Genomic DNA, 12433 nt, shown 5'->3' with positions numbered 1-12433 from the left:
AAAGCCCTGACAGCTCATACAGGGTCTCACTGTCACATGGCATGGCAAGAGAGAAGGTGTAAGAGAGTAAGAATAGTAGAAACAAGTGGCTTTACTTCACCATTTGTTTGCAAACGGTGAGGAAACACCAGCAATGAGTGAATCAACTGGTGAACAATCCTCCCCTCTTCCTAAACCACAGCCTAACCATCACGACAGAAATAAAACTCCAAACAACTCATTTTTAAGGTGACAACACTCCTTTAAGTCTACAAAAACATTCCCATGTACAATTATTCTCAGAAATATGAGCAAGCAGGAAACACGCACACACAGGGTGTGCCTGACCTAATTCCACAGCCCCGCTCTGAGAACAAGATGGATTTCTAATGGAACTGCACGTCTTTCCACACTGGCTAAAGCCTGACTTTAATTTGTGTCCTGGTTTAACCCCAGATGGCAACTGAGCCCCCAACAGCCACGTGCTCACTGCTCCCTGGTGGGATGGGGAGAGAAATGGAAGAGTAACTCGTGGGTTAAGGGCCAGACATTTTAATAGGTAAAGGAAAAGAGAAGGTTGTGTGGAGACCTCACAGCACCTTCCAGGATCTGAAGGGACTCCAAGGAAGCCAGAGAGGAATTGCTCGTAATGACCTGGAGGGACAGGACACAGGGAATGGCTTCCCAGTGTCAGAGGGTAGGGATAGATGGGATATTGGCAAGGAATTCTTTCCTGGGAGGGTGGGCAGGCCCTGGCACAGGGTGCTCAGAGCAGCTGTGGCTGCCCCTGGATCCCTGGGAGTGTCCAAGGCCAGGCTGGACAGGGCTTGGAGCACTTGGGACAGTGGAAGGTGACCCTGCCATGGCAGGGGGTGGAATATGATGAATTTTAAGGTTCCTTCTATCCCAAGCTAGTCTGGCATTCTATGACTCTATAAAAGCTGTGCATGCAAGCAAAGCAAAAAAGGAATTTAGTCCCTGCTTTCCATGGGCAGGAAGGTGTTCAGCCATGCCCAGGAGAGCAGGGCTCCATCACCTGGGAAGAAAACCACTACCACTCCTAACATCCCCCCCTGCTCCTTCTTCCCCCAGTTCTGTATGCTGAGCACGATGCCATGAGGAGTGGAATATCCATCCCTGGGTCTGCTGGCCTGGCTGTGCCCCCCAGCTCCTCTGCACCCCCACCCCTCTGGTGGGTGGAGAGCAAAAAAGGCCTTGGTTCTGTGAGAGCCCTGCTCAGCAATAACTAAAACACCCCTGTGTTATCAACCTCTTTTTTCCAGCAAAAATCCAAACCACAGCCCCCTATAAGCTACTAGGAAGAAAACTAACTTTATATCAGATAAAACCAGCATAAATTCTTAAAAGATCTCTTTAGAATATTCCAAAAGTTTCTTCAAACCTAAAAGCAGAGAAACAAATTAGCAATGATTGGCTTTCTACTTTGGAGAGAAAAGGGCACTCTCATGGGTTTAAGATAAATAAGGAGTGTTTCCTGTACCTAAGGATTAGGGGAATCACTGTAAGGTATAAACCATAGCAGGGAATGCAGTACAGAGATAATGGAACTCCCCTGGGCTGGGTAACACTGGGTAAGTAAAAAAGCAGCCATCAAACTTGATCTGAAAAATTCTAATATTGGCAAGTAGGCAGCAATCCAACTTCTAATTTTCAAAATAACTATTTGCTTCTGATCATCAGATGAAGACTTTCCCAGAGAAAGAGAAAAATCAAATGATTCTGCCTGTCAGCCCAGTCCACCTGCAATAAAACTTCCCAGTGGCAGGGAGGCATTCCAGAGGGCTGTGCAGAGTGACAGGAACTCATCCAGCAGAAAGAAAGGCAAAACATGAAACGTTCTCCTCTATCAAAAAATTATACCAGATCTGATGGCTCATTCTGTAACTAAGAAGATCTTTAAACCCCACCAGTGCCACAGGCAGGGACCTTCCACTGTCCCAGGCTGCTCCCAGCCCCGTCCAGCCTGGCCTTGGACACTCCCAGGGATCCAGGGGCAGCCCCAGCTGCTGTGGGTACCCTGTGCCAGGGCCTGTCCACCCTCCCAGGGAACAATTCCTTCCCAATATCCCATCTATCCCTGCTCTCTGACAGTGGGAAGCCATTCCCTGTGTCCTGTCACTCCAGGCTCGTGTCCCAAGCCCCTCTCCAGCTCTCTTGGTCCCTTTAGGCACTGGAAGGGGGTCTAAGGTCACCCTGGGGCCTTCTCCTGTCCAGGCTGGACATCCCCAGCTCTCCCAGCCTGGCTCCTCAGGTCTCTCCCAACCAGGGAAATCAGCACTTCCAGGCTGAGCCCCAAGCAGTGCTCCGTGCACCTGAACCAATGGAGATGCTCAGGGCAAGGTGAGACTTGGCAGGGTTGCCTCTCCCTGGCACCTGTAGATACACCTGGAGCACTGGAGAACAACATGGTCCAGGCATTCACCTGGACTGTACCAGAGAGAAAAACATCTAACTGCAGCCTTCACATGCTGCTCACAAACCTCCTACTGATCCTCATTTCATTTTCCCAACACAAACACAAGCAGACAATAAAAGCTGATTTATAGGTTGAACCAGCACAGGCACATGACAAAAAGCTTTCCCCTTGTTATGAAATAACTCTATCAATATACAGAGGATTCATTTTCCATCTGGCTTCAAATGATAGATGGAAAATAATGTCCAGCAGGCCTGATGCAATGCAGGACAGCCCGAAAAAGTTGGCAAGAGACAGCAAGGAGGCTGATGAAATGCTTGATTGTTTCTCCCATTCTGTGCATAGTGCTACACTGTTAGCAAAGTTTACTGACTTACTCATTTACTTGAGGCTCAACAAAAATCCACTGTTTCTACAAATGCAATTCAAAACTACAGTTGGCAATATGGGTTTAAGGGTTTAACACTGCACTTGCACACCTTGATTTAAGACCCAGGGTCACCAGGTCCCTCTGTCACCAGCAGTGCTCAGTTTATGCACTGAACTGACCCCTCATCAGTGCCCCACACTCACAGCAGCTTTTCTTTTGCCAATTTACAATCACCAAGACTGAAACGTGCAGAAAAATAATGGACATTTATTAACTGGATGTAACCTATTACAGACTTTCCCAAAATAGGAAGGTCACACCATGGCAGCCTCACCAACAGAAGAGATGAAATGCATCCAGCAATGTTCCACCATGGAAGCAAAATTTCTCCCCACATCAACAACTTACTGCTTTTTTATTTCCCTCCCTCTGAGGCCCAAGGTATTCATGCTAGAGAGCAAACCCAAATGAACTGTAAAGGGTATTTCCACACAATCATGGAATAAAAACAGTCACCTGAAAAATTAATATTTGATCCTCACAAAGAGCTTCTTACCCCTATGGCAATGGCAGCTTTGCCAGTGCTATCTGATTAAATTCAGCACTTTTATTAAAGCTGGCAATGCCCATACAGAATACAAACCTCCTTCCTTGGCAGAAGGTTGGACTGTGCAGACCTGATGGGAAAAGGGAAAAAAAACTGTGGCAAAAGATGAGCTGTTGCAAATATAAGCAGGATAATTTTACCTAGAGACAGGAAAAACAAATGTTCCCTGCTAAAATAAACAATACTGAGCTAAACACAGTTTTAAGGCAGGTGACACCTGTAAGTTACACTTTCTCTTCAACTGTATTAAATTAAGCTACAAATACTTAGCTGAAAGCCTGCAACAGGAGTGAGTGCAGCAGACAACAGAGTCTGGCTGTGTTCTCTGCTCTACCATTTGCTGCAAAAGTATTTATAAAGATTTCAGAAAATCCCACACACTTCAGCAAAGCATAAAAAAGCAAGAGCTGCCTTATCCCTTGGACATCCCTTTTATTTCTCAGCTTTTGTTCTTCGGCAGTTAAATCCAACTTTGTTCCAAATTCCCACTACTTCAATTCCTGCATTTATATTACGAGAAGTCCAGTTTTTCAATTATAAACCGCAGCAAACAGCATAAGGACAAGAGTATTTCTGAGGGAGTTCTAAGAGAGAATCTGTTTTCTCATTTGTATTATGAGAAGTCCAGTTTTTCAATTCTAAACTACAGCAAACAGCATCAGGACAAGAGTATTTCAGAGGAAGTTCTAACACAGAATCTGATCCACCTGCAACCACCAGAAGTTCTGAGCAGAAGTGATCACCCACATTCCCTGGTGTAGCTCTGGAGCAAACCCTGTGCCCAGCACCCGTCACTTACTGCCGGCTCATCCGTGCTGGGTGCTCCCTGCAGCAGGAGCCCGAGCTCCTCCCGAGCAGAGGGAAGCACGGGCACAGCAGAGCCTCGCAGTTTAAACTCCGGAGCAGCGCCGGTCACTCCCCCAAAGCCCGGGCGGCTGATTCATGTAAATATTTCAGGTTAAAAGTCCCTCCAGCTCTGATTCGTGCAAAGTTTGAATGTAATCTGTGTGGTAACAGCTTAAAGTCTCCTCTTTTCAGTAAAAGCCTCCCGAAAATCTCTCCAAATTGTTCATTCAGACTGTTTTTGCAGGAATTGTGTGGTAGAGAAGGCTCCATTTTATTAAACCCTTGATGCCATTTGGTAAAAACCCTCCTGCCACACATCCCTTGGACGGCAGAGAGGAATTAGCCACCAGAATTTTTGGTTATGTACACGAGCATGGACACGTGGATTCACAAGCCCAGGAGCCCCAGGACTTGGGCCCAAACAAATGTACAGTAACAGAGGATAAAATGAGTTATTTTGACACACCAGTGCATTGCTGAAGAGCCTCAGTAAGAACCACCACTGTCCCTCAGTGCTCCTGTGCCACGGCCAAGGCAATACATGTCTGTCACCTGGAAATGTTCCCCTCTGTCAGCTCAAATATTAAATCAATCGCTTCTATCTCTTACTGCTTTCCCCTGAGATACAGCTGGGTTGCTCAGAGACTGCTCCAAACACAATTTCACAAAACAACAGAATTAAATATATCACACATCATCAATAATATGTAATTTTTAATGCAAAGAGAGTCTAAACAGGCAGGAAACTATTTTCCTCCTGACTCATGCCAATGATATGCCAAGCACATGTGTCCTGGCAAGTCTGAATAAAAGATGCCTTTAGAGAGCTCTTAATTAAAAACAAACCAAGCAATACAACATAGAAAAAAAAATCCAAGTCACTAATTTACCAACCTTTTTATGCCAAAACTTGTTATTACTTTTGGTTTGGGGGCAAGATTTTATTTCTTTAATGCCCAGCTCTCTCATCTGAACAGATGCAGGTGCAATAGGCTGGAGGAATTTACCAGCAAGAATGTCTAATCACCAAGAGGTGTTGTCACACACCAGCTGAGGCTGGTGGCCATCATCAGAAGAAAGAATAGATTTATATATTTTTATATATAATTTACATAATTTGTGTATGTATATTTATAAATTAGCTTTTATAATAACCCTATTTGTTTTTAGGACAGCAACTCTCCACTGTGGATCTCTCAAGATGAGCACTGGTGTATTATCAGTGTGTTCTGAACTACACAAGTTTTAATTAATGTAAGTAAAAATTAAAAATTCAGCACAGACAATACCCTAAACCAAAATTCCTCTCATCATTTACATTTTTGCTTGCTACAAAAAGTTATCTGACATTTCACCCACAGCAAAAAGCACCTACTGGTTTGGACTCTTACTTTAGAAAGGCTGCGAGCAGCTCAGAACTCCACCTTCCTTCCCTGGAAGGGATCCCAGCAAGTAACTGCTCACTCACTCCCAGCTCATCTGCCACAGCTCCAACTGCCATTCATTTCTAACCAATTACACGGCAGCAGCTCGGAAAACTAACAATAGGTGGCACATTTTTGAAAGTTGGATGCAAGTCACAGGAGCTTTCAAAATAATAACAGTGAAAAAACTCAAAGCAAACCCAAGAAACAAACACAGGGAGGCTGCAATGGCAGACAATTAAATTTGTAAGGAAATATTGCCAGGTTGAGAAGGAGGTTCAGACTCCAGGTCCGGCAGCAGTTTGTGTCCAGTGCGGAAGGGCAGAAGCAGGACTGGCAGTCAGGTGTCCCCAGCACTGGGAATCTTGCCCCCAGTGGGGGCTGGCTCAGGCTGGCACCGGGTCCCTGCCAGGGGCACTATCTGCATGCCCACGGGCGCTGCCCTATCTCAGCACAGCAGGTGCTGCAGGCTGCTTCAGATAAAGCCACAGCTGAATTTTCCTGTGCAAGGGCAGAGATGCTGCTTAGAGCTGAGGCACAAAAGGAACATTATCAGTGTTGTCCTTAGAAAGAACAGAGTTCTCCAAATCAGACACATGGTTTAATTCTCATTAAGATACTGACAATAAGAAAAAGCAAAACAAACATAAGGCTCCTTTCACGGTGCAGCTGCATTAGTAACTGCAAGTAATACTGAGTAATCCGAAACCAAAATAAACACAGGAGTTTTATTTAGCACAATTACAGCTCTTTGGAAAACACCTCCTGATTTATTTTGAGGCAGGCAAGAGCAGGGGCTACAATTTCATCTAGGTGAGGCCAACCATTAGCACTCTGCCAATTCCTGTCAGCAGAGAACCTGATACCTTATTTTCAAGAACTGAAAAACAGTTCATGATTTCAAACCAGCCAAGGTTTACAAAGGGACATTGGCAAGACACCTCTTGCTTTGTTTACATGCCTGGATAAATATTTTACATGTCAAGCATAGTTATAACACTTTCTAAGAATACTCCATTACATTCTTTCTTCTATGACTAATAATTCTTCCACAAAAATATTTGGCTAGTGCAGCCTTACAGCAAAATTAGCCAGGCACTGGAGCCGTATTTTGAGGGAGTAAGAAAAAAGGGAAATACCACAAAAAATATATGAAATTGAAAAAGCAGAGAAGATGCCTATTTCAACACACATAATGAGGTGTTTGTGCTGATAGAAGGTGTCCATTTGGGTACTGGATAAGGTCATTCTTGAGAGGGGAAAGCTCTAAAATTGAAGTGTATTCCAGAACAGGCCTCTCTGGCTTGTTTTTACCCTGACAAGTGAGAACCCAGCCATATTCTAGCCAAAACTGTAGCTGGTTTTGTGTCTATCTCGAAGATAACATGCAAAAGAAATTCCAGGAATTTTAAAAAGGAAATTTATTTCAAGGAAAAAAGGAAATTTTCCAGGAATTTATTTCAAGGAAATGGTCTTCAAAGCCTGTCCTTGTGAGGGACATTCACTCTTCTTCTGAATAATCCAAGAGACTCTCAAATTAATTAGCATCTTTCAGCAGCAGAGCTTATGTGTGATTTTAATAAATCCTTAACAAGAAGACAGGTTTCCCTGCAGAGCCTGCTAATTAAAGGGTCTATAAATGTCCCAAAAGCAGCTCCCTCTAACCTGAGGATTTCAACTCAGTCCTGACCAGAGGTGACCACACTGTGACATTTTAGAGCTCATAACATGGCCTGCATGAAATGAGGTGGCTTTTGTCAGCCTGGCTGAAGACACAAGACATCAATCACCTCTTACTGCTGAACATGGAGCACCTCTCCCTTAAGCACAAGTCCCAGCAGGGGAACATTTCCTCCAGCCCTGTGTGCCAGACAAGGCCTGGGCAGCACGAGGGGCTGGAATGCTCCTTGTCAGGGTCCAGCTGCTCCAGAAGTAAAGCCTTTAAGGCTCATGGCTCTCAGTCTGGTTCACAGGAGGTTTTGTTTTGAGTTATTTTTACTTCAGCTGCGACAGCCTTCTAATTAAAGATAGCACTAAGTGTCTGCAGTACACAGGGTGAGAAGCTGGAGAACACTATTTTCTGCACTAAGAATTATTTCATCTCTCAGAAATGCAATCATTCTACTCTCTAAGTGGTGAAGTGGCATTTCCTATAGCTGTTCATAACACCTTTAAAATGCTCTTGGAATGATTTAACAGCACAAAGTCAAGACACACAGAGGTGTCACAGCCATGGCATATTAACCAATTTTCTGAAAACAACTGATTTTCAAAACCAACTTTAAAAAAGAGGGACCCATGATCTTAGCAAAGAACATTTTGTAATAGGGACATATGACAGACAGGATATCAGTTAAATATAGCACAGTGCTAATGCACAAAGCTCCCTACAGCTTTATAATTATCAATAAACAAACCCAGTTTCCCACCTGCTCAGCCAGCACAAGGCAACAGAAATCATTAGACTGGTTTCACTTCAGTATCTTGTGCAGAGCATCCCAGCTGATCTACTCTAACCCAGCTGTTTATCACTCCTTGGGCCTGACAGCAAAACTGCACGTCAACACAGCTCCTTGCATCAAATAAACTCATTCTGGTCTTTCTGAGAGCCACCTTGCTCAGCCCTGCGAGGGGACTTCCACCCCCAGGACAGCAGGAGCAGTGACAGAGCTGTCACAGCGCCCTTGCCACCCCACCCAGCACATCTCAGCACAGCCTCACCCCGAGCCTGAGCTGGGACAGGGGCAGAGATGCTCCAGCCCCATTACTGGATGTGAAACAGGAGAGAATGCTGGGAATGAGAAAGCTCCTCTGCCACGTGCCCAAGAAATGCTCATGATCAATACTGTTCTCCATTAGTGAAGCATCCCAATCGATGGATTCGACCGCACTCAAAGGGAGCTCTGAAATCACTGGGCAGCACAGCTGAGTCCAGAGATCAGCAGCACTTAGAATAAAAGCTAAAACCTGCCTCTCCCTAGAGACTCAAACATTAGCTAATTTACACATGCTTAGGATGGATCTCAGCAAAGCCTGGATATGGGCAAAACCTTATGGCCTTTAGATGCTTTATATTAAAGCTGAACCACTTCTCAAATATACCTGAATGACCTGATTTGCACATGACTGAATAATCTTATGATTTTTCATATTTGTAACTTGGTCAGTTACAGTCTGAAAGGAAAAAGAAAAATTAGATACTATAGAAAAAGGCCAGGTTGTGCTCATCATGTATGAAACTCCATGGATTTAAGAAATCGAATTTTAACTGCAAATCAAAACCTGAGATTTTAATGATCTCTATTTCTTTTCTATTTTTCAGTTGGGTTCCTTTCCCAGCAGAGGCAGTAAAGTCTTTTTTTCCAAAACCCCTATCAGTTTAAAGGCCTTTGCTATGTACACATCCATCTCCTGCAGCTGTATCAGCCCCTGACACCTGACTAAGGGCTTCTCAGCAAGCATTAGACTACAGGGAAGTCTGCAAGTGCCTGCTGGAACATTTCTGTCAATGGATTAGGGAACTCATTCATAGCCACCAACTGCCACAGCAGATAACATTCCAGGCAGACGGAAGCTTTTCTGTGGGTAGAGATTACGTAACACTATGATTTTTAATCCACTTGCCCAGAGGAAGAAGAAATGAGCTCACTTTCATGGAGGTTAAAGCCTCCTTATTCTATTTTTCTCCATTATTTGTTCCAGTCATGTTGAACTAGTAGATGATACTGAGCACATGAACTGAGGGACTCAGAAAATCCACTGTGCTCATCTCCAGTCCATCCAGAAACTCTGCTGCTGCTGCCATCACTTTGTCTCTTTCCTGCCTTTTCCACGTTCACATCTTTTGTGGACCCCTCACCCCAACAGATTCTGAGTTACCAGAATAACCAGAGAACTGCAGTCATTCAGTTATAAAACAGGCACCACTTAGAAAAAAAATAACATGAATGGTTATTAAACTGAGCATATAGCTCAAAGTGGGACAGATGCTTAATCCTGACAGTTTACAGGACATCCAGAGGCATCACGTGGACACAGATTCATTTCAGGAAACGTGACCAGCTGCTGTCCCAGCACAGCGAGCCACAGGGCTGGGCTCCAAGGGGCTCAGCTATGCTTTCTAGTCCAGGAATTACATTTATTGAAAACTCCTCTTTTATTAAACATGGCCTTGTTATTTACATCTTCCTCTCTGTTTTGCAAAGCTACCTAGCCGAAACTTTGCATACAAAGCACGTGGCAGCAGCAATCATTAACTGTTACACACCACTTCTCACTGCTGTCACAAGGGTCAGTTCTCCTGTTTTTATGGCTGCCAAGCTCTGCTTCCTCCTGAAAACTTCCTGATTCGATGGACTAAACTCTGACACCCAACACAGGTCAGGGATGTAGCACTGGTTTATGGGAGCTGGTTGGGAAATGCATCCATTTCCCAGTTCTTGGAAATGCTGCTGCCACTGAAAGCAGGACTGACTAATACACTCTAATCTAGACTATTTGTCCACAAATTGCAGAAGCAGACCTGACACAGAGCTGTACTCTCATTTCTCTATCTTTAGTCCATTTCCATCACCTCTTTTTTATTGCTTTTTTTGGCTACTTCTGTATTGAACCTCAGGCAACTTTTTATTCTTCCAGTAAAAAGCTGAGTAGTTCTCAGTCACTCAGTGGGATACATATGACTGTTACATTTTATAGTTCACAAGGGTATTTCTGTATTTGTGTGTTCAGTAGCAAAACCAAAGCAATGGCTGAACATTCCTGCTCCCAGGAGCAATTCATGGATTAACACAATTTTTAACAGCTGCACACAACACTTTTGAGGTTGTTCTGAGGACAACAAGAAAAAAACCAATCATAAATTGCAGAAGAAATTACTGAATGTTGAGCTTCAGCAACTACAGCCCATGCTCAATGCTGCTTCCAAGACTAACAGACATTGATTTTCCTTCTTGATTTCAGGCTTGTGCTTATGGACCAGCTGCCCTTCAAAAGTCCTTAGTGCTCCTTTGTGCTCCAAAAAGTGGATCCAAAGCCCACAGGGGCCAGTGAAGTCTGTGCAGAGGCTGGAGGACACATTGTGACTGCAAATTAGAACTGGAGCAACACACAGGAGGAGAAATGGTTGTGAAAACTGATGGAATAACATAGGGAAGGAAGGTTCCTACTTCAGCACCTGTAATTTTTGCCCTGTAACACTCCCAATACACATCCCCTCCCTGGATTACAAGTCCCAGCTTCTCTGCACTGTCATGGCTCAGAACAGGGAGCTGTTCAGTGAACAATTCACATTGCAAGGCCATCCAAAAGCCAGACACCCAAAACTGTACCAGCCTTGGCAAAGATGGTCCAGCAGTGCTACCCTACTGTCATGTTGGAATCAGAGGGGACATTGGGGTCAGAAACCTGAAATCAGAGTGGCTTTCATCAGCAGCCTGGCCAGGTCTCCCCAAAAAACAGATATTGCAATCACAGTTTCTACAAAAATGTTAATGACACCAAATTGGTAATTTCTAAACTTTACTTAACTCTAATTATGCTATTTATGAATAAAGTGAAGAAAAAAATGCTGATGGCTCACCATTCTTTTACATTTTCGCCCACAGAAAAGGTGTTTATGCTGCTTGTCTATGTGGGTTAAATTAGCCAGTAATGTACTGATTCTCTGGCTAAATTCACTTTTTATTAAGAAACTCATTTAAAAATCTGGAGATCCTTCAGACAGCTCAAGTGACCTTTATCAGTAGGCACCAACTCAGCAATTTTCTTGTAAAGAAAGAGCTCATTATCCACACACTCCTCTGGGATCCCCAAGCAGAACACAGCAGTTCCAGAGTCCATCCCAAGCTGAAGCTTTCAGAAGACTCACTTTGCATTAATTAGGCAGGATTTGACTTTCTAGGAGGAGGAAGAATTCTCGACAGTGGCTTTGGCAAGCACAGGCACCAAAGAGAGAGCTCACAGGTGCTATTTCAGGAGTGCTGCAAGGCTCCTTCCCCCAGATTTGGCTGCTGAGTTGGCCTTTCATTGTGCAGTGACTTTCCAAACAGACTCTGCAGCTCTGTGATGCAATTATTAATCCAGTCCCACTGCCTGGCCAATGTCCCCTGGTGATCACAGCTTTTGGCAAAGGGGGACAAAGGTGTTGTTAACTACAGCACTGGAGCCTTACAGCAAATTCATTACACAGGGTCAAATGTTACTTACTTTTCTCTACACCCCAATTTTCTGCTTGTGGGTTTTCAGGTGTTTAAGTAGAATTACCAGCAAGACTTTTAAACAATATTATACTTTGGTTCTCCTGAATGTCCTGCTACACAGTGAACCGAACACTTGGCTGCCTGTTGTGGGCACATGGAATGAGCTCAAGATGAGGTCGAGTGACAAACACACCCTGGCATGGCCCAAACTCAGGGCTGAAAGTATCAAGTAATAAAATGAGATGATGATTCTTACTTCTCGTGACCTGTAAAGACAGACTGAGTCACCACACAAAAAATGCTACAATATCCTGAACAGAAAACTCCAAGCAAGTGGTTATGAAACCTCTTGGATTCTGAGAAGGCAGGACTGAGCATGCCAAAACATGAAGGTACTTCAAAGAGACTGAGGTAAGATCAGACTTATGATCACATCAGCTGAAGTAAGAGAGTTTCTCAAGCCTGATGGTTAAAAATACTTTGGGGATGTAAATATTGATTACTGGTGTGCAGAGCTCAGGTAAGGACTCTGGAGCACATGAAAACAAAGTGTAACTTTGAGTGATTTTA

At 44.0% G+C, this 12433-nt stretch overlaps 1 protein-coding gene across 5 annotated transcripts in view; it reads right to left on the bottom strand.

Annotated features, from left to right (window-relative positions):
- KCTD20 (potassium channel tetramerization domain containing 20) overlaps positions 1-12433 on the bottom strand; it is a 30081-nt gene that overhangs the window by 14328 nt on the left and 3320 nt on the right. Inside the window, exon 1 of one of the 5 annotated variants that reach the window (XM_041460457.1) lies at positions 5583-5955. The exons of 3 other annotated variants lie outside the window; for them this stretch is intronic. Coding sequence is in view for 1 of the 2 variants with exons in the window: in XM_041460456.1 (XP_041316390.1) it covers positions 4193-4203 (11 nt within the window). In the remaining variant the exon portion in view is untranslated. Of the gene's footprint in view, positions 1-4192; positions 4289-5582; positions 5956-12433 lie in introns of those variants that run through there. One more of the 5 variants, XM_041460456.1, reaches the window with a different exon arrangement.

This window comes from Pyrgilauda ruficollis, unplaced genomic scaffold (assembly GCF_017590135.1).
Source record: "Pyrgilauda ruficollis isolate IOZ18807 unplaced genomic scaffold, ASM1759013v1 scaffold144, whole genome shotgun sequence".
Taxonomy (NCBI): Eukaryota; Metazoa; Chordata; class Aves; order Passeriformes; family Passeridae; genus Pyrgilauda; species Pyrgilauda ruficollis.
This window is presented reverse-complemented; position numbering and strand designations above follow the sequence as displayed.